General features: G+C 34.1%; 1 protein-coding gene across 3 annotated transcripts in view; it reads right to left on the bottom strand.

Moving 5' to 3' along the window:
- STPG2 (sperm tail PG-rich repeat containing 2) overlaps nt 1–25,925 on the bottom strand; it is a 613,616-nt gene that overhangs the window by 210,336 nt on the left and 377,355 nt on the right. For all 3 annotated transcript variants that reach the window (XM_032239554.1, XM_032239555.1, XM_032239556.1), the window contains one exon: nt 7,506–7,621. In XM_032239554.1, coding sequence (XP_032095445.1) covers nt 7,506–7,621 — 116 coding nt within the window. The remainder of the gene's footprint in view (nt 1–7,505; nt 7,622–25,925) is intronic.

The raw sequence follows: 25,925 nt of genomic DNA, 5'->3' as shown, positions 1-25,925 counted from the left end.
GGTTTTTTTTTTTTTTTCCTTTTTTTCACTCTGTCACTAAGCCTGGAGTATAGTGGTGTGATCACAGCTCACTGCAACCTTCACCTCCCAGGTTCAAGCGATTCTCATTCTTCTGCCTCCCAAGTAGCTGGAACAACAGGTTCACGCCACCACACCTAGCTAATTTTTGTATTTTTAGTTGAGATGGGGTTTCACCATGTTGGCCAGGCTGGTCTCGAACTCCTGACCTCAGGTGATCTGCCCACCTTGGCCTCCAAAGTGTTGGGATTATAGACATGAGCCACTGCACCCAGAAAAGAAATTCTTTACTCTGTCATCTTGGTACCTTTCACCTATTCCCAAACAATAATTATTTTATTATAACTAAAACATTTATATATAGTTTCTCCTTACCAGATTTGTGTATATTTCAGAATAGAAATTTTTCATTTTTAGATTCAGAGCCTATATCAGACTAAGGTCATAATTATAAACTAGAAATAATTGAATATAGCCATGAAACAAAGGTAACAATAACAATAACTATAATAAATGGCCCCACTGTATATCAAGTACTTTAATAGATGCTTTTTTCAGTATATTTTTGTACTACATTTATAGTAGTTTTATCCTTGTATCTGAGCTATCAACTGATCATAGTGCGATTGATACTATTTTCTCTTGATCCCATGAATCTACCTTTTCTCTTTTCCCTATAACTGTAGCTTTGAATTTTTCTTTTTACTTGTAAGTACAGGTATTGATCGACTTACCACCTATGCAACTTACGACCATTCGACTTTATGACCACAAACGCTAGCCATGACTGCTCCGCGTCTGGCAGCGCAAACGTTGCCCAGCTGGGGGTATGACAGTGCAGACCAGCTTCCGGCAGCACTACCATCTCCGCGTGCACCATTTCAACTGTACATATAGCTTACTCAACTTACGACCAAATCGTGTTACAACCAGTCCACGGTCCCAACCGTGGTCGTAAGTCAAGCACTAGCTGTAATGGAATTCCTTTTCTAACATAATTTCATGCAAGTATATAATACTGTAATGCCCTAGAATTTGCTTCCATCTCTACTTACTGTCTATCCATATGTTGAAATCCTAAACCCTAGTGTGATAGTATTAGAAAGTTGGCATTTGCAGGTGATTAGGTCCTGAGGTAGAGCCCTGGTGAATGGAATTAGACCCTTATAAAAGAGAGCTCCTTTGCCCTTCTGCCATGCAAGGACACAGCAAGAAGACAGCTGTCTGTGAATCTGGAAGAAGGCTCTCACAAAACAGTGAATTTTATCTAGGACTTTCCAGTGTCCAGAGCTATGAGAAAAAAAAATTTGTTGTTTATAAACCACTGAGTCTCTGGTAATTTGTCAAAGCAGCCAAAACCAACTCAGAAGCAGGGAGAACGGTAGTCCAGAAACCCAAATTAGGGCGGAGTGAACATTTCCAAGAATAATAATCCATTATATTAAATGCTGCTGCTAGGTTAAGTAAAATAAGGAGATTCATCATGGGATCTACCAAAGGATTGGGCAAAAGATTTATCGAAGTCATTGATGAACGATTTCTGTGGAGTAGTTGGTGAGAAAGCGTTATAAGTGTCAAATTAAAAGAGAATAAGAAAAGAGAAAATGGAAACAATGAATGTATGCTACTACTTTAAGTAGCTTTCTAAAGAAGAAAATACAGAAAAAGGGATTTAGTTGAAGGAAAAATGAACCTGAGAGATATTTTTAGATTGGAAGAAGTGCAAAATGGTTGTACGTTTACATAAATGATTTACCAGAGAGGAAAAAAATGAAGTAAAGGGAGAAATTGCTGGTACAACATCTTTGAGCAGATAAAGCAAATGAAATCTAGCTGGTAATTAAAGGCATTAGGCTTAAGTAAGAGGCAAGACAGTTCAGCATCAGGAGGATAAGCGGAGCAAATATGTAGAAATGCTTCTGGGTAAAGTGATGTGCTGATAGGACCTTGTGGAAATTTTCAGTAAAACATCTGAAGGCATTAACTAAAAGAAGATGAGAGGCAAAGGCACAGTGGTTTAATGCCTGCAATCTCAGCACTTTGGGAGGCAGAGGCAGTTGAATAGCTTCCAGAAATCTAAAACCAGCCTGGGCAACAGGGCAAAACTCCATCTTTACAAAAAATACAAGCAATTAGCCAGGCAAAGTGGTACGTGCTGGTAGTTCCAGCTACCTGGGAGGCTGAGGTGAGAGAATTACTTGAGCTTAGGAGGTTGAGGCTGCAGTGAACTGTGATTGTACCACTGCACTCCAACCGGGGCAACAGAGTTGAGACCCTGGTTCAAAAACATGAAAATAGTTTCAAAAAATAAAGGAGGATGGAAGGTGGAGGGAAACATTAGAGATTTTAGAACACAGAAAGTATGAAAGAGTTACCTATGAGAGTGTGAGAATAACTGCAATAGAAAGAAATATTACAATGGGTGGGCCTTCTGAATAGTAATTGGATGAATAATAAAGATGACAGTCCATACTACAAGTGGAAAGAAGGCAGGAAGGATTGATCTGTCAAACCTAATACCAAAGTAAATATATAAGGTAGTATAGAATCGAAGACAAAAATAAAATCCATATCCAAACCAAAAGAAAATATAGAGGCATTAAATAAATTAACTTGGGTATGAAGAAACACTTTCTACGCCTAACAAAATGATTTTTCAAAATAAAGAAAATATTTAATAGACTTTACCAAATAATCAAAACATGGTAAAATTTCTCAGGTAAGTTGGTAACCATTACTATATAGCAAATGAGGGGTTATGTTGAAACTCAAATACAAGTACTTTGGTCAGATTTTCTACTCTCTTGAATCTATACTGTAAGCTAATGGAATAAAGGGTATTCCAAGATTGATATCTTTGATACATGGCAAAACAAGTATCAAAGTGCAACTCATCTAAAGCTAATGATGCAAAAGGGACAGAAACACAACTAAAATAACGTAGGAATGGTTTTTAAAAATATCATTATATGTACAAAAAGTTAAAAATAAATAAATTCAAATGTAACTCTGCACTGTACATTTTAATATCTTCAAAAGCAAATGGTTCTCTTGAAAAATAAAATTTACAAAAATTCACTTCGCAAAGGAAACAACATAGACTAATAATCATTTAAGAAATATGAAAAGATTTTAAAGTATTACTTCACTAAAATAATTTCTAAAAAATTACAGATATGTTTTAAATGTCTTATAATATCCCAACCAATGAAATAAAGGGAAAAATTGCTGGCACCACATCTTTGAGCAGATGAAACAAATGAGATCTAGCATGTAATTAGAGAGGTATCAGGTTTAAACAGGAGACAAGCCTTGTTTGCCAGTAATTCTAAATATTTTCCCTAAGGAATAATCAAAGGTAGGAACAAAGATCAGGTATAAAACCATCTTTCTAGGGCTATTTAAAATAACATAAAAATTTAAAACTTTTTAAAGATCTGCTATACTCACTATGAAATATCTTCCTGCCATTTAACATTATTTTTCTGAGAATGTGCAATAAAGAAAATTTTTTTTTCTATTTTTGGTGAAAGTATAATTAAATTACATATATGTTAATGATTTTATTATTTCTATAGTACAAAATTATTCTATTCTGTAACAAAAAAGAGATACCTACTAATTTCGTCTTTAAAATCACCCAGAATGAGGGTTGTAGACAAGTGGGTAATCTGCTAACAAAAGTACTTTTTAAATGAATTCCTTTATAAATTTTCATTTAATTTGAGTAAAATTTTCTTTTCATAAAAATATATTTGTTAATTTCTGTACTACTTGAATAGAAGTTTAAATGAAATTACACTACAATTTGTTCTCTTGTACCTTTTCTAAATTTTCATATTCATGTGATATTTACCAGCCTAAAATGTGATGTGAAGTCTGAATTCAAGCTTCTAAGTGTAAATTTTCATCAAAAAAATTTCAAAGTAATATAAAGTCAATGATTCAGTTTAATTAATTAGTACTAATCACACGCATGCATCAATTTCTAGTTTATAAAATCACAGCCAAATAAATGTTTTATTAAAATATAGTTGGCTTTAATTAAAAAGGCATTAATCCATACTAATAAAAAATAAGAATCTCAATTTTTAAATTTAGAACTGAAAATAAGTAATAAACTAAACATACAGTGTGATTCCAATTCTCGACATGTTCTGGATTTATACATGTTAATATTTTTTCTCACTTATATTGTCCTACCCAATTCTGCTATTGAAAATTCTCTCTGAAACTAATTCCTAATTGAGATTTTTCAAGCAATTACATAACCTGCAAAAATTAAAACTTACACCCATAAAATGAATTTGTGTTATTGAACTTCAAATAATTTCAGTGGACTTTTTGCTTTTTTAAGAGATATTTCTAATGTTTAGACGAAGTATTTTATAATGTTAAATTCATTTAAGTTTCTTCTCTTCTATCTAGCTTTTAAAAATATTCTAACATAGTCACTGTCTAAATATCAGAAAATCAATATATTTGAAGCAAACAAAAAATCAGTATATTTGACTCAATCATTGTATTTGAAGCCTTGTCTAAACCTTAAAAATATATATATTTTTTGGCCAGGAGACTAATTCAACAAAAGAATATGGGTGAAATAATAAAATTTATTGTTATCTTAAATGAATATATACATATTATTTTCACTGAGGAAATATATATCCCAATGAGGAAATGTTTATATCTACATAAATATTAGTGATTTATGAGAAGAAAATCCTGATTATCCATTTTGTTAATTTATTCAATAAACATTTATTAATATACTATTAGGTGCCAGATTCTGTGGGTGAAACCTGAATAATATACAATTAAATAAATCATTGCCTTCATGAAGCTCAGACTTTAATAGTGAGATTTCTCAGTTGAAATCATAAGTAAACATTTACAGATTAATAAATCTTCTAAAATTGTATACACATTTTTTTGTTATGAGTAAACACACATTTTCTCCATAGCTTTTATTAGATCTTCAAAAAGGTCAATGAAAGTAATCCAATAAATATCAATAACTAGAAGGAGGAAAAATGACAAACAGGTTAGCTAGTAATTGAAAAAAAATAGGCAAAGTAAGATATATTCCAAAAGCAACTCTGATCTTCCTCTACCCACTAAAACTGGGGAGTGAACTAATTCTGCCTGAGGAACTCAAGAGAGAATTCACAAAAGAATGAAATAACAAGCCGACATTATAATCGTGGGTGTACCATTTAAGAAAGCTCCAGTTTTTCCAAATATAATTGTATGAACCACCAACATTAGATAGCTTGGAATCCTTTATGGACATAAGACAATAAAAATGTGTAACCATCTCAATGGCAGAGGTCATACATTTAAGTATTTTTCATGTACAATTGAATTGCAATTCTAAATCTATATTACGCATTACTAGAATTATCTTTTTTCTGTAAAAAAAAAAAAAAAGGTAAAATGTTTAAGACAAACATGTTTTCAAGAGTCACCAACTTAAACTTGCTAGTGTTAATAATAAAGGGACCTAGTAATTTATCAACCTATTAATTTAAAAGTAACATCTTTAAAGATGGAAAATTATGAATAAAGTATTTATTTAAAAAGGTTTTCAATTATCAAAGAAAATAAATGGGTGTTAAGACAAAAAAAATTACCAACTCAGTTCTCAACAGAAAAGTTATCTTGAAGTTCAGTAATATTAGTCTGAAATTTCAAGAATACCTTAATAAACAACATTATAAAACCCGTAAATGTTTACTCGGACATAGGAAATAATTTTGCATAATAAATGCCTATCATGAAGTATAAATATATCATATTAAACTTACAAAATCTTAAGAAATAAAATGCAATAATGTCTTAAATACTAGAAAGACTAGTGGGAACACCCTTTATGAAGAATGTATCACAAAATGAAAAATGATACTATTAGATTGGCTGACATTTATTGTTTGTGGATACCATTAAATTGAGTTTTATTAAAGGAGAGAAATTGTTTAACTGAAGATGTAATATAATTTAATGTTGTCAAACTATGAACACCTAAAATACCTAACTTATCAAGACCGATAGCTTATTAATCAATATTTACTTTAAGATCTTCTCTCACTGTGCCCATCAATCTAAAGTAAACAAACATCATAAACTTAGCACAGTCCTAATCAGATCCCCATTTACAAGACTTGCCTTAAATCACCTAGCATAGATCCTAAGACCTTATCAATATCCCCCTTGACTTCCACCTTCTGAAACAGTAGGAAGACTCTCTAGAGATTCTCCCTTTCTGAAGTAAGTTTAATGAAATTAGCTTGGCTTAATCAGCAGGGGTTGTCTTTTTGGAGGAATCAACAGCTAACAAAATAACAACTCTTCGATTACTCATTTTCATTTCTTTTATTTTCTGATAATATATAATGAACATGCCTTCAATGGAATGCTGAAAAGTATTTAGACTGTGACATTTTATTTCTATTTATTTACTTATTTTATTATTTTTTTTTTCTGAGAAGGAGTCTTGTTCTGTCACCCAGGCTGCAGTGGAGTGGCATGATCTCAGCTTACTGCAACCTCCACCTCCAGATTCAAAGATTCTTCTGCCCTAGCCTCCCAAGTAGCTGAGACTACAGGTACATGCCACCATACATGGCAAATTTTTATATTTTTAGTAGAGACAGGGTTTCATTATGTTGGCCAGGCTGGTCTCGAACTCCTGACCTCAAGTATCCACCTACCTCAGCTTCCCAAGGTGCTGGGATTACAGGCATGAGCCACTGTGCCTGGCCTTAGATTGTGACATTTTAAATCAGGAGAAGAGCATACGTTCAATATAAATGGACTTGTCATTAACCCTCAAAAGCAACATTCATTTTGGTGTGCACTTGGAATTAACTCTTACATTAATTTTTACAAATCACAATAAAAAATTTCATTTTCAATAGTTAGTAGGGTAGGAATGGGGAGCCTATTTCATTCTAATTCTCAAAAGGGTAATTAAAGGCTATTGTGAACAGTTTCTAAAATCCAGCAGGTTATGATCAGAAGGTCCAGAAATTAAAAGATACCCTTATTTATTATGAACTTAAATACAGCATCCATGTTCATTAAAAGAAAATAAAAGATCAACACACAATTTTAGTGGATCTACAGGGCTTTCTTTTGAACTCTCTGATAATTATTTCAATAAATACTAAGATATTTCAATGTATGTATTCAAACAAGAATGAAAACAAGTAAATTTTAAAATGTGTAGGAATATAAATTAATTATAATATAAATACTGTAGAGCATATTTAGAAATAGAAAAGTTGTTTAAATAATTCTTAAATTCTTAAATAATTCTTTTTAAATGTCAGACTACATCTTTAAAACTCTTTTCTTTAGTCAAAATATTTTCATTAATCAACAATATGAATAAAATATATCGAACAGACTTTAATATATAAATTTGCAGTACTTTCTGGAAAATATTCTGTTCTTGTGTCATTGATAAGAAAGAAATACTGACAAACCTCATACGTTGCCGGGCCTGGAGTAATCTCTCTGGACTCTACAAAGCGTTTTGATGCTTTCATAAATAAGGGTATGGGGCAAGATTTCCTTAAAACGGGATTGTATGATGCAGGACCTGAGAGAAAACAAATGTAAAAATTATAATTAAATGTGTTGTAAAATTATTGATTTTGGTCATATGGATAGTAAGTTCAGGTTCTTAATGCATAAAATTAGCAAAAAACAATTTTGGACCCATTCTTTTTGAATGCTTAAGATCATTTGGTTTACATCTTTGAAATATGATAGGCATAAAATAGTGACATCTGTTTACCAAATAATTAAATATAGTACAGCAATAATTTCCAAATAAGAGAAAACAGTACTCCCTCAAGATACTTATACATCATGAATGAAGATGGTTAACTTTTATATACTAAACATTTATTCACATGTTCAGTGAAGAATTAGTGCTTGAGCTACATTTGGAAATACAAATAGGATTTAAAAAAGCAGAAAGGTGTTTTAGTAGCATTCTGGGCACTAAGCATTATGGAAATCAAGACACGAAGATGGAATGTATATGGAGCAATTAGATGTGGTAAACAGGTTGTTTGCATGGAACAGGGCCTAATCCTAAATAAGGATTTTTGTACTTAAGCCAATGGGTTTCAAATTGTATTCTTTAATCCTTCTATATTCTTACAGAAGTGACCAGAGGATAATTTGTAGGTAAAGCCCAGGTAGAAAATGTTTGAATTATTTTCATTCACAACATCTCCAAAAACATTTGAGAACCACTTTAATTGACATTGTGTAGCTCTTAAAAGTTTTACATTGAATAGTCATGAAAAGTGGTAGTTTAGAAAGTGAATTCTGGCAGTACTTTACAGGATGAGATGACTTGAAGGAATACTAACAATGAATGCACATTACTAGGGGAAAAGAACAACTCACAACATTTTCTAAGAGGCACAACAAACACTACATCATGTATAGAGACTAGAACATGATAAATATTAACAGTGGCTACAATAAAGGTAATATTGTGACAGAAATAAGGAGACAAGAAAGGAAGATACTATTAGAGGGGAACATTATGAGTTTGTTTGTGAACTAGTTATGCTTGAAAAGATGACAGGCTACCCAAAATAGAAATGTCCAGAAGACAATCAGAGATTGAAGCTCAGTGAAGAAGCTGGTCTGGAGAATAAGCATGAATTTATTCACTTAGAGGCAATGGTTTAGGTTTTCCAAAGTCAAAGAGTATGGAAAGATGACTGAATATTTAGGTGCTACATATAGGAAGGGAAGAGAAGGGTCAAAAAAGGAGACAGTCTAGTGCAGTGGCACCTAATGTTTCTGGCACCAGGGACCAATTTCGTGGCAGGCAATTTTTCCATGGATGGTTGGGGAGTGAGGGAGGTGAGAGGATGGTTTCAGGATGGAATTGTTTCACCTGAGATTATCAGACATTAGTTAGATTCTTGATTTTCATGAAAAGTGTGCAACCTAGATTCTTCACATGTGCAGTTCAGGACATGGTTTGAGCTCCTATGATGATGTAATGTCAGGCTGATCTGACAGGAGGTAGAGCTCAGGTGGTAATCTCATTTGCCCTCTGCTCACCTCCTGCTGGGAAGCCTGGTTCCTAACAGGCCATTGACAGGTATGCATTCTTGGCTCATGGATAGGGGACCCACGGTCTAGTGAATGGAACCTAGCTGGTACAACTTCACAGAGAGAAGATTGGGAGAGGTGATTTTTTTTTTCTTCATTCATATTTTAAACAATATTATTGAGTGTCTATCACATGCCAAACATTGTGTATCAAGAGAATGTTAGAGGTCTACTATAACAAATGTTTCAAGAGGAGAGACGACTGAGGAAGGACACTGTAGAACATGTGGAATATAATTTTAGAAGAATGGTAGTGAATTAAATAAATTAGGGGGACATAAAGGAGGAATGTATGGGGAGAGAAAAGAAAAACTTCAGCCATAGAATATTGGCAATAAATATAAATAGTGAAATAGGAGAGTGGATATAATGATATTAATAAAATACAAAATTAATTTCTCTACATTTCCCTAATAAGCATGCAATTCAATCTACCTACTCTGACAAGTACATTCTTGTTGTTGATTTAAAATCTAAAATATGTTTAAACTCACAGGTTCACATGAAACATTTTTAATGTTTTTAGCTTCATTAATATAGGACAATTCAAAATTTAAAATAAAGGAGGACATCCAGGCTCTAGCCCAGTCATTTTAATATCATTTCAATTAAGATATAGGTATCTAGACTAAGTCGAAGATGGCCGAATAGGAACAGCTCTGGAGTGCAGTTCCCAGCGAGAACAATGCAGAGGGTGAGTGATCACTGCATTTCCAAATGAGTTATTTACTACTTACAGACCAGGAGATTCCTGCACTGAAAAGCATCACGAGTTTCCAACATGGCTGTCTCCACTGGCGCAGCAAGTCTCTACACAAAAACTCACAAAAATATGGGAGGCCGTTTCAACTGGCACCTGGAATGCCTGGGAGACAGAGCCCCCCAATCAACTGGATAAAAGGGGGTTGAAACAGGGAGCCAGGTGATTTGGCTCAGTGGTCTCACTCACACAAAGACCAGCAATCTGAAATGCCCTGGATTAAGAGTTTCACAGCAAGCACAGCTGGACCCAGGACAGTCCAGCTCTGACTGGAGGGGAAGGTCATCCACCATTACCAAGGCAGTCTGCCACTACCAAGGTAGTCTGTCATTGCCACGGCAGTCCACCATTACTGAGGCAGTCCACCATTACCGAGCCAGTCTGCCATTACCAAGGCAATCTGCCATTACTGAGCCAGTCCACCATTACCGAGGCAGTCCACCATTACCAAGTCAGTTCTAACTATACCTCTGTAAACAAAACCACAAGGAAGTTCACACAGAAGCTGGGCAGAGTGCACAGCAGCTCAGCAATGCCTCTGCTTGAAGACTATGACTAGGCTACCTCCTTGCAGAGCGGGACATCTCTGAAAAAAGCCAGCAGCATGTCAGGAACTTATAAATAAAGCCCCAACTTCCCAGGACAGAGCACCTGGGGAAAAGGCAGTTATGAGTTCCATTGCAGCAGACTTAAACATACATGCCATGTAGTGCTGAATGGAACAAGGTAGCTCACAGCTGAGCACTTGAGCTCCTATAAGAGAAAGACTGTCTCCTCAAGCAGCTCCCCAACTCCCATATGTCCAAAGAGACACCTCATAAAATAGAGCTCAGGCTGACATCTGGTGGGTATGCTTCTGGGATGAAGATAACAGAAAAAGAAACAAGCAGCAGCCCTTACTGTTCTGCAGCCACTGCAGGTGGTCCCCAGGCAAGCAGGATATGGAGTAGACCTCCAGCAGTCCTACAGTAGGGAGGCCTGACTGTTAGAAGGAAAACTAAAAGACAGAAAGAAATAACTTCAACATCAACAACAAAAAAAGTCCACTCAAAACCCCATCTGAAAGTCACCAACTACAAAGACGACAGGCAGATAAATTGACAAGGATGGGAAGAAACCAGCACAAAAAGGATGAAAACAGCAAAAACCAGAATGCATCTCCTCCTCCAAGGGATCACAGCTCCTCACCAGCAAGAGAACAAAGTCGGAAATGAGTCTGATGAACCGACAGAAACAGGCTTCAGAGGGTGGGTAATAGCAAAATTCTCTGAGTTAAAGAATATGTTCTAACCCAATGCAAAGAAATTAAGAACGTTGAAAAAAGGTTTGATGAAATGCTAACGAGAATAAACAGCTTAGAGAAAAATATAAATGACTGAATGGGCTAAAAAACACAACACGAGAACTTTGCAAAGCATACAGAAGCTTCTATAGCCAAATCAACCAAGCAAAAGAAGGGACATCAGAGACTGAAGATCAACTCAATGAAATGAAACGAGAAGGCAAGATGAGAGAAAAAAGAGGGAGAAGAAATGAACAAAGCCTCCAAGAAATATGGGGTTATGTTTAAAGACCTAATCTAAGTTGATAGGTGTACCTGAATGTGACAGAGAGAATAAATCCAAGCTGGAAAACGCTCTTCAATATATTATCCAGGAGAACTTCCCCAACCTAGCAAGGCAGGACAATATTCAAGTGAAAGAAATACAGAGATCACCACAAAGATATTTCTTAAGAAGAGCAACCCTAAGGCACATAATTATCAGATTTACTAGGGTTGAAATGAAGGGAAAAATGCTAAGTGCAGCCAGAGAGGAAGATTGGGTTACCCACAAAGGGAAGCCAATCAGACTAACAACATATCTCTCAGCAGAAACCATGTAAGCCAGAAGAGAGTGGGGGCCAATATTCAATATCTGTAAATAAAAGAACTTTCAACCTAGAATTTCATATCTAGCCAAAGTAAGCTTCATAAGCGAAGGAGAAATAAAATCCTTTATGAACAAGCAATTGCTGAGAGATTTCATCACCATCAGGCCTGCCTTACAAGAGCTCCTGAAAGAAGCACTAAACATAGAAAGGAATAACCAGTAACAGCCACTCCACAAACATACCAAATGGGCAAAACAACCAACTAGCATCAAAATGGCGGGATCAAATTCACACATAACAACATTAACCTTAAATGTAAATTGGCTAAATGCCCCAATCAAAAGACACAGACTGGCAAATTGGATAAAATGTCAAAACCCATCAGTGTACTGTATCCAAGAAACCCATCTCACATGCAAGGAGACTATCTCATACATACTCTCAAAATAAAGGGATGGAGGAAGACTTACCAAACAAATGGAGAGCAAAAAAAGCAGGAGTTACAATCCTAGTCTCTGATAAAACAGATTTTAAACTATCACAGATCAAAAGAGACAAAGAAGGGCATTACATAATGGTAAAAGGATCATTGCAACAAGAAGAGCTAACGATCCAAAATATATACGCACCCAATACAGGAGCACCCAGATACATAAAGTAAGTTCTTAATGACCTACAAAGAGACTTAGACTCCCACACAATAATAGTGGGAGACTTTAACACTGCACTGTCAATAATACACAGATCAACGAGACAGAAAATTAATAAGGATATCCAGGATTGAACTCAGATCTACACCAAGCAAACCTAATAGACATATACAAAACTCTCCACCCCACATCCACAAAATATACATTCTTCTCAGCACCACATTGCACCTACTCTAAAAGTGACCACATAATTGGAAGTAAATCACTCCTCAGCAAATGCAAAAGAATGGAAATCATAATCAACAGTCTCTCAGACCACAGTGCAATCAAATTAGAATTCTGGATTAAGAAACTAACTAAAAACAGCACAACATCATGGAAACTGAATAACTGGCCTTTGAATGTTGACTGGATAAACAATGAAATGAAGGCAGAAATAAAGATGTTCTTCGAAGGCCGGGCGCGGTGGCTCAAGCCTGTAATCCCAGCACTTTGGGAGGCCGAGGCGGGTGGATCACGAGGTCAAGAGATCGAGACCATCCTGGTCAACATGGTGAAACCCCGTCTCTACTAAAAATACAAAAAATTAGCTGGGCATGGTGGCACGTGCCTGTAATCCCAGCTACTCAGGAGGCTGAGGCAGGAGAATTGCCTGAACCCAGGAGGCGGAGGTTGCGGTGAGCCGAGATTGTGCCATTGCACTCCAGCAAAAGGAAAAAAACTCTATCTAAAAAAAAAAAAAAAAAAAAAAAAAGATGTTCTTCGAAACCAAAGAGAATGAAGACACAATGAACCAGAATCTCTGGGACCCATTTAAAGCAGTGTCAAGAGGGAAATTTATAGCAATAAATGCACACATGAGAAGAAAGGAAAAATCTAAAAATGACACCCTATCATCAAAGTTGAAACAGCCAGAGGAGCAAGATCAAAAACACTCAAAAGCTAGCAGAAGACAAGAAATAACTAAGATCAGAGCAGAACTGATGGACATAGAGACACAAAAAACCCTTCAAAAAGTCAATAAATCCAGGAGCTGTTTTTTGAAAAGATCAACAAAACACACAGATCACTAGCCACATTAATAAAAAAGATATAAGAATCAAATAGATGTAATGAAAAATGATAAAAGGGGTATCACCACCGATTCCACAGAAATACAAACTGCCATCAGAGATTACTACAGATGACTCTATGCACATAAACCAGTAAACACAGAAAAAAATGAATAAATTCCTGGACACTTGCAACCTCCCAAGCCTAAACCAGGAAGAATTCAAAGCCCCGAACAGACCAATAACAAGGCCTGAAGTTGAGACAGTAATTAATAACCTACCAATCAAAAAAAGCCAAGGTCCAGAGAGATTCACAGCCAGATTAATTCAGACATACAAAGAGGAGCTGGTACCATTCCTTCTGAAACTATTCAAACAATCCAAAAAGAGGGAATCCTCCCCAAATCATTTATGGGACAAACATCATCCTGATACCAAAACCCAGCAGAGACTCAACAAAAAAAGAAAACTTCAGCTCAATATCCATGATGAACATAGATGCAAAAATCTTCAATATAATACTGGCAAACCAATTACAACAGCACATCAAAAAGATAATCCATCATGATCAAGTAGCCTTCATCCCAGGGATGCAAGGCTGGTTCCACATATGCAAGTCTATAAATGTAATCCACCACATAAACAGAACCAAAGACAAAAAACACATAATTATCTCAGTAGACGTGGTGAAGACCTTCAACAAAATTCAACAGCCCTTCATTGTAAAAACTCTCAATAAACTAGGTATCAGAGGAACATATCTCAAAATAATAAAAGCTGTTTATGACAAATACACAGCCAATATCATATTGAATGGGCAAACACTGGAAGCATTTCCTTTGAAATCCGGCACTAGACAAGGATGCCCTCTCTCACCACTCTGATTCAACATAGTATTGGAAATTCTAGCCAGAGCAATCAGGCAAGAAAAAGAAATAAAGAGTATTCAATTAGGAAAAGAGGAAGTCAAATTGTCTCTCTTTGCAGACAACATGATTGTTTATTTGGAAGACCCCATCGTCTCATCCCAAAATCTCCTGAAACTGATAAGGAACTTCAGCAAAGTCTCAGGATACAAAATCAATGTGCAAAAATCACAAGCATTCCTATACACCAATAACAGACTAAAAGAGAGCCAAATCAAGAGCAAACTCCCATTCACAATTGCTACAAAAAGAATAAAGTACCTAGAAATACAACTAACAAGGGATGTAAAGGAACTCTTCAAGGAGAACTACAAACCACTGCTCAAGGAAATAAGAAAGGATAAAACAGACAGAAAAATATTCCATCCTCATGGTTAGGAAGAATTAATATTGTAAAAATGGCCACACTGCCCGAAGTAATTTATAGATTCAGTGCTATCCCCATCAAGGTACATATGACCCTCTTCACAGAACTGGAAAAAACCGCCTTAAACTTCATATGGAACCACAAGAGAGCCCACATAGCCAAGAAAATCCTAATCAAAAAGAACAAAGCTGGAGGAATCATGCTGCCTGACTTCAAAGTATACTACAAGGCTACAGTAATCAAAACAGCATGGTACTGGTGCCAAAACAGCAATACAGACCAATGGAACAGAACAGAGGCTCAGAGGCAAGGCCACACATCTATAACCATCTGATCTTTGACAAATGTGACAAAAACAAGCAATGGGGAAAAGATTCCCTGTTTAATAAATGGTCTTGGGAAAACTGGCTAGCCATATACAGAAAGCAGAAACTGGACCCCTTCCTTACACCTTACACTAAAATTAACTCCAGGTGGATTAAAGGCTGAAACATAAGACCTAACACCATAAAAACCCAAGAAGAAAACCTAGGCAAAACCATTCAGAACATAGGCAAAGGCAAGGACTTCATGACCAAAACACTAAAAGCAATGGCAACAAAGGCGAAAATAGACAAATGGGGTCTAATTAAACTCTGTACAGCGAAAGAAACCAGAGCTTCTGTACAGCAAAAGAGCCAGTCATTAGAGTGAACCAGCAACCAACACAATGGGAAAAAAATTTTGCCATCTCCCATCTGACAAAGGGCTAATTTCCAGAATCTACAAAGAACTAAAACAGATTTACAAGAAAAAAAAACAAACAAACCCATTCAAAAGTGGGCAAAGGACGTGAACAGACACTTTTCAAAAGAAGACATATATGATGTCAACAAACATGAAAAAATTCTCATAATCACTGGTCATAAGAGAAATGCAAATCAAAACCACATTGAGATACCATCTCATGCCAGTTAGAATGGCGATCATTAAAAATCTGAGACAACAGATGCTGGAGAGGATGTGGAGAAATAGGAATGATTTTCCACTCTTGGTGGAAGTATAAATTAGTTCAACCATTGTGGAAGACCGTTTGGTGATTCCTTAAGGACCTAGAAATAGAAATTCCATTTGACCCAGCAATCCCATTACTGGGTATATATCCAAAAGATTAAATCGTTCTATCATAAAGACACATGTACACGTATGTTCATTGCAGCACTGTTTATAAGAGCAAAGACCAGGAACCAACCCAAATGCCTATCGATGATAGACTGGACAAGGAAAATGTGGCACATATACATCATGGAAAACTATGCAGCCATAGAAAACAATGAGTTAGTGTTCTTTGTATGGACATGAATGAATCTGGAAACCATCATTCTCAGCAAACCGACACAAGAACAGAAAACCAGACACCACATGTTCTCACTCATAGGCACGTGTTGAACAATAAGAACACATGGACACAGGTAGGGAAGCATCATACACTGGGGTCTGTTGCAGGGGGGAATAGGGGAGAGACAGAGGTGGATTAGGGAGGTTGGGGAGGGATAACATGGCGAGAAATGCCAGATAAAAGTGACAGGGGGATGGAGGCAGCAAACCACATTGCCATGTAGGTACCTATGCAACAATCCTGCATGTTCTGTGCATATTCCCCAGAACCTAAAGTGTAATAATATATATATATGATATATATATATATATATATCATATATATAACATATATATATAATATATATATAACATATATTTCATATATATATATATATATATATAAAAGATATAGGTATCTGAAATTTCTTGTGGGAAGCTAATGCATTTTGATATACCAAGTGATAAGTAAAGTAAAATGTTTTTGCAAATGCATCTTACTATAAAGCAATAGCATGCACAACTTTGGAATAATATAATTTATATTTACAGTGCAGAGGAATAATGCACATATACATACTGACAGACATTCATATACACACTATGCATGGGAAAGTATATCATCAACCATAGTATTTAGAATAAGAAAACAAACAAACTATCGTTAGGAGCTGGTACATCATAATTCTACAGTCAGTTAATTGAAAACTATAACTTTAACCATAAAGATTTATAAAGGTTAATGCAACAGGTAAGGCTATTATCCAAACACTATTGTAACTGTAAGTGTCATTTTCAGTCATGAAGAAATATTGTCTATCCTCTGCCCTTACCATCAGGGTACAGAAACTGATAAATATTTACATTTACAGTTATAACTAATTAAAAGAAAAGAAATTATTCAAACGGAGTTGTAGCAGATTACTTTTTATTGGAATTCCTTTGAGGAACATTAAGTGAAGCAAAGCTTCTCAACATGCATCTTGCCGCATTTTAGCACTCAACCTGCTTTACACTATGGAATTTTTTTTTTAAATAAAAAGGTTTATTACACTTACTCTTAAAATATATTTCCAATTACATATGCTATTGCTTACATGATGCAGGCCAAAGACTTACATTGCTCCACCAGCTCTGATTCATAGCTAGATTAGCAGAAACTATCTTCTATTCAGATACCAAAATGTCACATTTTAATCACAGGTCATGAAGAAGAAAACTTCTCATTCCAAATCAAATACCTATGAAAAGTCTGTCTGAATCATGACTAGTATATAATGGGAAATTCAAGAGTAGATGATTCTTATAATTGCATATTTTCCAGCCCTGTGCCAACTCAGTCTCTGAAATGTCAACCAATGCCAGAGGGCAAAAAATGGAACATAACAGGAACAGTGAGTAATTTAACATAAAAATCTATGTTTCTGTCCCTTCAATATGACCATGTTGGTATATTAGAGTGGCCTCAATAAAAACAGCTTCTATAAATAAAGCTACAAAATCTCAGATTTCATAAGTTTTTTTATAGTAAGCTAAAATTATAAATAATGCAATCATTCTTGCTATGAATACTTTTTTCTTGTGAAGGTGACAGAAACCTACTAAAAAGTAAATATCTCAGGTATGAGCATAACTTTAGAGATTAAAAATCATTTAGAAAATTGTTCATTGAAACTTCATGGCTTTAAAATGTCATTTAGAAAGTTTATACATTTATGGAACACTTTTTCTCACACTGATTTTATTCTTCAGCTTTAGAAATGAAGTAATAGCAAAGAGAAAAGACTAGTACACAAAGAATATCATCATTAATGCCAGAGACACATTTAGGTTTAATGCCGTTCCACTACTTCTAAGATTAGATTTTATTAAAGGGCACTTCAGATTATTACCACAGAATTGCATAGTCTATTAAATTGAGCTATAGGTAATGAAAGAAAAAAAGAGTCCCATACCACATGAATTTTAACCAAAACGTCCACATATATTTTTGCCATTTCCTTATCTGTTAAAAAACAAAAATGGTATTACATAATTTAAGAAATAAGATTTTACATATTCAAAGTTATCTTAAAGCTATTATAGTGTATATGGAAGTTACTGTGAACACAGCCCCTAAGAAATGGACTGTTATAATGCATTCCAAACTAAGTAGACTGCAAAATTCATCTCCTGGAGTCTACCTAAACCATGCACCTGTTAAAACATGTGTTCCTAGTACTGATTAAGCTATAGGGTTGTCACTGTTATGACATATAAATACAAAATCACATGAATTTGGCTTGACTGAAATATCTCTTCACACAGGAATGTCTGTTTATCTGTGTACCTCTAAGTACATACTTATCAAAATGTGCATCCATAAGCCCTGTCAAGTGAAGTCTTTCAACTGCTGCTATAAAAAAGATACTTCCACTCTGTGATAACGTAAGTACATTGTAGGTAAATCTGAATGACCTTCACCGGTCATAAATGTAGGTGTAACACAGTTCCTGTGTGAATTATAAGAACTAACTGGAAGAAAGGATAAACACCCTTCACCTAAAATCACTTTAAGTAGGCGGTACGTAGATTTGTAATACATGAATTATTTTTAAGAATGAACAGAATTAGCAAATAATAAAATATGAAATTGTTTTCAAGGTAAAAATAGAATACTTCACATCTGTCCTGAAATATTAGTGGCAAATTCTCATAATTAAATTTTGGCTTTATACTCCACAGTTCTTATGTAAAGGTTTGGAACCATATTGCCAAGAAAATTATCAAGGCAAAAAATGCAGAATAAGTCTCAACATATATTTGAAGTTTCCTTAGATCACCATTATGATTTAAACACTCTATCAGGGCTAAATTAACAAAGCATTCCCTCTGTCAAGACTGTTACTTATCTCTGGGAATATTACTTGTAAAAATCAGGATAACGATAAAACATGTCACATTATAGATGAAGTTATGTAAAGTCCTTTAAATAAAATACCAACTTTATTTTAAAAATAATTAAAACACTTGATTAAACTAAATTCTTTACAAACATTACAGAAAATCACTAATTTGTACCATTTAAATTGTAACTATTTGCCATTTTCTCAACTTGTTAAAAATTTTAAGCCTTCTAAATATGTTTGGATTTGAATCTGCTGCAAATATCTTTACCTGTATAGGTCTGCTAGGATAAAGCTAGACTCACAGAGTTTAGTTTCCTGAAAGAGGAGCCTACACGATTTATTTAGTGATGAGCCAATTAAGCAAAGATTAATATTTCATTTACAACTTAAATGAAATGAATTATACAATACTTTTGATGCTTTGACGTCATCAAAACTTTTTACATTTATTGGAGATTAAACAAGAACTATTATAGTAACCATTGAATATTTCAAGAAGCTTGGTCCTCCTTTTTAGTCAACCAAACTATATATAGATTTAAATCTAAATAAGAATGTTTTTCTTCAACCTAACAGTATTCTTTGGTCACTATAATCCTGTGATCATGTAATACAAATATTCTCTAATCTTGTTCCTATGCCTACTGGAATAAGAGACAGCAGACTACTGTGAGAATTCAGCAGGATTCTTCCCTTTCAAAGTTTCTCATCAACTAAGGTTGAATATTCCTAATCCAAAAATCTAACTTCCAAAGTGCTCCAAAATCTTAAACTTTTTGAGCATCAACGTGATGCTCAAAGAAAATATTCATTGATGCATTTCAGATTTTGGATTTTCAGATTAGGGATGCTGCACTGTTAAGCATAAAAAATGTAAATATTCTATGATCCAAAAACTCAAATCTGAAAAATTTCTGGCCCCAATCCTTTTGGATAAGAAATACTCATACTACTGGTTAATTTTAACCAAGACTAATAACAGTGAAAATTTTTTACATTAATAATGTTTAATTCTAAATAATTAAGGAATTCTTCATCTGGCTTTAGTACCTACAGCTTACAGGGTTTATTCACTACCTTTCTATAGCTTTAGACGTGCTATTCCACCGGCCTCTGGCTGAACTTATTATAGGGCATGACATAACAGACTAAAAAACAAAAAGGATCAGATGCAGCATCATATATTTTATGTTGTTCATGGACCATCCCAATTAGTGTTAAAATGAAGATTCCTTGGATTCATCCCAAAATAATAAATCGTATTCTCTGAAAGTGGGACCAAGAAAACAGTTTCAACAAAACCCATTGCTTTTGACCTCTAAACTATAATTTAGTGTGTTGCTGTTCTTAAAAAATATTTAAACATTAAATCATTTTCCCCTGAAATAATCCTGGTAACCAGTGATCCAGACACTGATTCCAGAATAAACCTTACGAAATTCTGGATGAGACTATAATTTTCTCTGAAATATAACTGAATCTTATGTTTCTGTGCCTGCTTATGGTAGAGCCTCAATAAATGCTTATCAAGCTGAACTGAAATGAATCAAGAAAGGAAGAATCAATTTATGAGCTACCTAGAATCTACTTCTGTGACTTGTAAGCATTTTAACCATTTTCCTGTTATTTTACTTTAGTACTTGTCCATGAAAAGGAATAGATGAAGTCACATTTCTATTTATAATATGCAAATAGCATTTAGATAATATATCACATAAATATTTGTAAATACATTAGAGCAATTGTTGCCTGGGATGAAAGAGATTAACATGAGACTGGCAGTATTAAGATAGGAAAAAGACTTTCTTTTCATTGTATATCTTTCAGCACTGTATAAATTCTGTTATGTGGATGTCATACTATTTTAATCTTGGGCCAAATTTGCAAACTTATTTCATAATCATTGAAGAGACAATGCTTGCAAGTATAAGTATATTTTCATCTCTATGTTATTTTAGCCCATCATTTCTAGAATAAATCTTAAACTTAAATTGAAATTCAAGCTTTCTATGTACTAGCCATGTGACCTTGATTAATTCTCTAAATCATGCTCAGCTTTAGTTTTCTCCTTTGTCATAGAAGGAAAAAGCCAGCTCAGAGAAGTTAAACAACTTTCATAAAGTTATAAAATGAGTAAGGATCAAAGTATTTATCTGCTTTTCATCCTTGGAATACCCCTGGGAGGGTAGAAGGGGGAATTCAAAGTATTATTGAAACTTCACAGGAAACAGAGTTAAATAGCAGAGCTGTGGCTTCACTTTACGGTTTTAACAGCTCCTTTTACTACTTCATGCTGCCTTCTTAATCTCCATTAGATGTCTCAGCACCTCCAAATACATCGAATTTGCCAAAGAAATACATTAATCAAATGACAATGTTATGCTTTTACCTCAGCCTGACAATTCCCTAAAAGGTGGATTGTGGCTAGGAGATGGAATAAATAAGCATAGTTTATAAATTTAGGGAATTTGTTCTTGAATTAATTACTAATTCACTAGCATACCAAAAATAGAGGTAATTGTTGTTTTACCCCTATATTTTAAAAGTTGTAAGTATAAACACATTTAAGGTAAGCACAAACATCACAATTCTAAAAATTAAGTTGTCTTCAAATCTCCAAATTGCCACACTGCTAGTTATCAAGGCTGCCACACACTGTTACTTTCAAAGCCTGTTATAAACAAGAATAAAACAAATTCTAAAGTTAAATGCTATCTTTCTAGAATCCAATAGCCCTACATCCCATCTTTTGGTGAAGGCTGCCTCACTGTGGTAGAATGCAATGTGATGTGTTCCCTGGGAGACAATTTTCTCCCTCATATTTTTAACTAGAAAGTATCTGTATAATATTCAGAAACATACAAATTTAAATGTGGTGCCTTAACCATTTCTTTCAGTATTATATGTTTGCCTTCATGTTTAGAAAGGTCTTTGAACCTCAAGGAATAGCCTCACTTATTTAGGCAAGCATGTATAGCAAGAGATGAAAACAACATTTTTTTGGTAGTAACAGAAATCAAATAAAACAGAATTTCTCAAATAGGATGTTCATGTTTGCTGACTCTTTTGAAAGCTGAAGTCATTATTCACTTTACACTGAGTGACCTCTGCTGGTCAGAAGGACACATATTAATAGACAACATATCTACCAGAAAGCAGCTGTTATCTTAATTTCCTCAAGTAATTACAGATATATTGTGTGCCATAAGAGGAAGCTGGCTATTCACTTAGAGTGCAACAATACAGAAACATATCCTATTTCAAATACTGAATGTCAATAAGCAAATATCTAATGGATATCTTTTAAAAACATTGAGTTAATTTTCTTTTCCACTAATATCCATTGTTAGTTGAAATAAAAGTAGGCTCAAAAGATCTTCTTATTATAAGGTTTATTTTGAAAGGAAGTATAATCTATAATAAAAAAATTAAGATTTTGGTATTTTTACCTATATGATGACTGAAAGCTTAGCAATTGTACACTATTAGCTGAAATAAATAAGACATTTATATGACAAGCATATGACTGGTTATATCTCAGAAATAAAGAATATAGTTAAGCAATGTAGTTACAAAAACGACATTTACCTTCTCTAAAACAGAACATGTTACACATCAGAAACTGTAAAACCTTATTAGGAGAAGAGATCCAGAGGGTCAGAGTAAATATTTAAACAACCAGTACCAAAATATTCTTTTTAAACCATATATCACTGAGAAAAACTCTGCAGGTTGTTTTTCTTTATAATTTTAATAGAGGTCACAACCTTTGACATGAAATATATCAATAAAAACACCAAAGCAAAAATTTTTTATCAAGAAAATTATTACATACCCTGATTGCTAATTATTACAATGTCCTCCTCCCCTCCTTTTTTTTTTTTCTTTTTAACAATGTCCAGAGGTGGGGAAAAAGCCTATTTGGTCTCTGCTTCAGCAAATACTGAAATCTATTTATATGCAAATAAGCTATCCATGATTAGTATGAGAAGAGACTTGTGTATAAAGGAGACATAAATTAACACTAGAATCCATTAATGAAATCTATTTCAAAACATAACATTTTACAAGAGCCCTCACTCATGTAATATTTGTTTAAGCCTCCAGGTGAAATAGTGAGTTCTACACTTCCATGAAATCTGATACTACATTATTTCCCATGCCAATTTGTTTTATAAAATGAATTTATCCTTTCCTTAAAAATGATTTGATAATTTTAATTCCAGTGAGTCTTTTTAGAGAACTTCATCATTAAAATCAGAGCCTTATGTGTTTGTCACATAATTGCCACACTTTTTGAGGGGTTTTATTTTTGAGTCTTTAGAATAATTTTTATTCTTTGGGGTTTAAAATGTTAACATTTATTTTTATATTCTACATATAAAAACGAACAAATAGATGAGTTTTAAGAAGGAACATGAGTCTTTCTGGAATAAATTCAATTTCTATTGAAAATAATACAATAAGCAATAATTAATAGACCTATCAAATATTTTTATATACTTTTTTTCATTTTCTTTTGGGGAATCTTGTTTTGTAAATCTCCTTTACATCACAAATTCCTTGTTTAGTCCATATTTGAGTCCCTGCCAATTTTAAGCATTGCAGATATTTCTTCTTTCTGTCATCTATTGAGCTTTTTCTAGGATGCCCAATGTTGAACAGAAATCCTTCGTTTTAAAATAGTTAAGCTCAGATTTTTTTTATAGTTGTTACTTTTGGAGTTTTTAGTAAGAAGTATTTTCCCACTTTCTAGATTGTAGCAGTATTCTCTCAGACACTGAGGACTCCAAAAGTGGGGAAGGAAGGAGGGGTTCCCGGTTAAAAATCTACCTATTGGAGGATACTGTGTTAACTATTGGGTTGATGGATTCAATAGAAGCCCAAACCCCACCATTATGCAACATATTCATGTGACAAACATGTAAATGTAACCACTGAATCTGAATTTTTTAAATTTAAAAATCAGTATTCACTCATATTTTCTTCCAATAACTTTTTAGTTTTGCTTTTCCATTTAGGTCTTTAATCCATATGGAAGCCATTTTTGTACATGGTATTTTGCAAGGATTTAATCTTATTTTCTCTGGTAAGTGTATTGGTCTGTTTTCACACTGCTATAAAGAACTGCCTAAGACTGGGAAATTTATAAACAAAAAAGGTTTAATAGACTCACATTTCCATATGGCTAGGGAGTCCGCAGGAAATTTACAATAATGGTGGAAGGTGAAGGGGAAGCAGGCACCTTCCTCACAAGTCAGTAGGCAGTTTAAGAGAGAGAGCATAAAGGGGGAAGTGCTACTTTGAACCCATCAGAGCTTGTGATAACACCATCATGAGAATGGCATGAAGGAAACTGCTCCCATAATCCAATCAGCTCCAACCAGATCCCTCCCTTAGCACATGGGGATTACAATTTGAGACGAGATTTGGGTGTGGACACTGAGCCAAACCATATCAGTAAGTTTGTCAGTTTTCCCAGTATGTCCACTAAATAATTTTTGTTTACTATTGAGTTGTAGTGATATCTTTACAATAAATTGGCTTCACATATGTATTAATCTTTCTCTGAATTTTCTGTTTCCTTATCCATTTGCCATGCTTTTGTGCCAAAACTGCAAAGTTTTTATTAATACAGATTTGCAATGTGTCTTAATAAATGGTATTGGAATTTCTCCCCTTCTTTATTCCTGTTTTTAAGTTCTCATATGCCTTTATTTTTACACACATTTATATGTGATCATTAACTTGTTCAAAAAGTTCAACTGGAATATTAAGTTGGGTTATATTTAGAGATTAAGAAAAGTAAAACTGATATCTTTATTATAGAAAGTCATCACACTCAAGTGCCTAGAATAGCTCTTCATTTATTCAGACCACTATCTATGTCTACTATTAGTTTTAAAACTCTCTTTATGAAGATATCTTTTCTTATTAAATCCTAGAAATTTTATTTTTATTCCGAGTTGTACTTCATTTCATCACTCTTTTGAAAATCATCACTGCTGGTATTGAGAAATGTTACTGGTTGTGTACGTCATTCTCTATCCAGCAAGTGTGGTGAATTTTCTTAGCAGTTCTAGTTGTTTCTGGATATTTTTAAAAATTTGCTATATGATGCTATAATCTGAAATTTAAAGTGGATTTATATCTTTTCTTCCAATAATTCCTTCTTTTTCATGTTCTTAGGTATTCTATCCGTAGGTATTGATATTAACCACCTACTTTGTTAAGAAGGTGTGGTAATAGTAGGTATCCTTGTCTTCCTTTCTTTAAAAATGTCTTAGGTTTATCACCTATATCAATATAAGAAGTTACTTATATTCATAGCTTTATGAGATTTTTAAATCACAATAGCTGTACTTAATTAAAAGATACTTATGCAGGTCTTCATTCAAGTACTTCTTTAAAGAGTACAGTACAGAAATATGAGAATATCCTAGAAAATGTTGCTACCAGAACTCTTCTTGACTCAAAACCTGTTGATTTATCTTTGGTTTTAGGTGACTAACTAGTCCGGGATGCAATATTCTTTTTCCTATCACCCCGTACTATGCTTAATACTTGTTATTAATAGAAAAGAGCATGTGCAAATGAGGATGAGGTATGATAGTGGGAAGGCAGTCAGGTGTTCTACTTATTCATCCTAAAATCCATTAATAAATTCATCCTAAAGTCCAATAATAAATACATCCATCTTCTGCTAACCTACACAGAGTTGCAAGTCAGAACTGTTGTTGAAAGGGAGACCAAAAAAAGAATAGTACCACTTTTTTTTTTTTAGTGCACCCAAATTAGATAAGTATTTAGTTTTTGTTTCCCTAAGTATGAACACACCAAAATTTACTTGATAAATGATAAGAAATAGCCATATGAAAAACAAAGACAA

The sequence above is a fragment of the Sapajus apella genome, unplaced genomic scaffold (genome assembly GCF_009761245.1).
Source record: "Sapajus apella isolate SASKATOON/1434 unplaced genomic scaffold, GSC_monkey_1.0 scaffold45, whole genome shotgun sequence".
In the NCBI taxonomy this organism is placed as follows: domain Eukaryota; kingdom Metazoa; phylum Chordata; class Mammalia; order Primates; family Cebidae; genus Sapajus; species Sapajus apella.
This window is presented reverse-complemented; position numbering and strand designations above follow the sequence as displayed.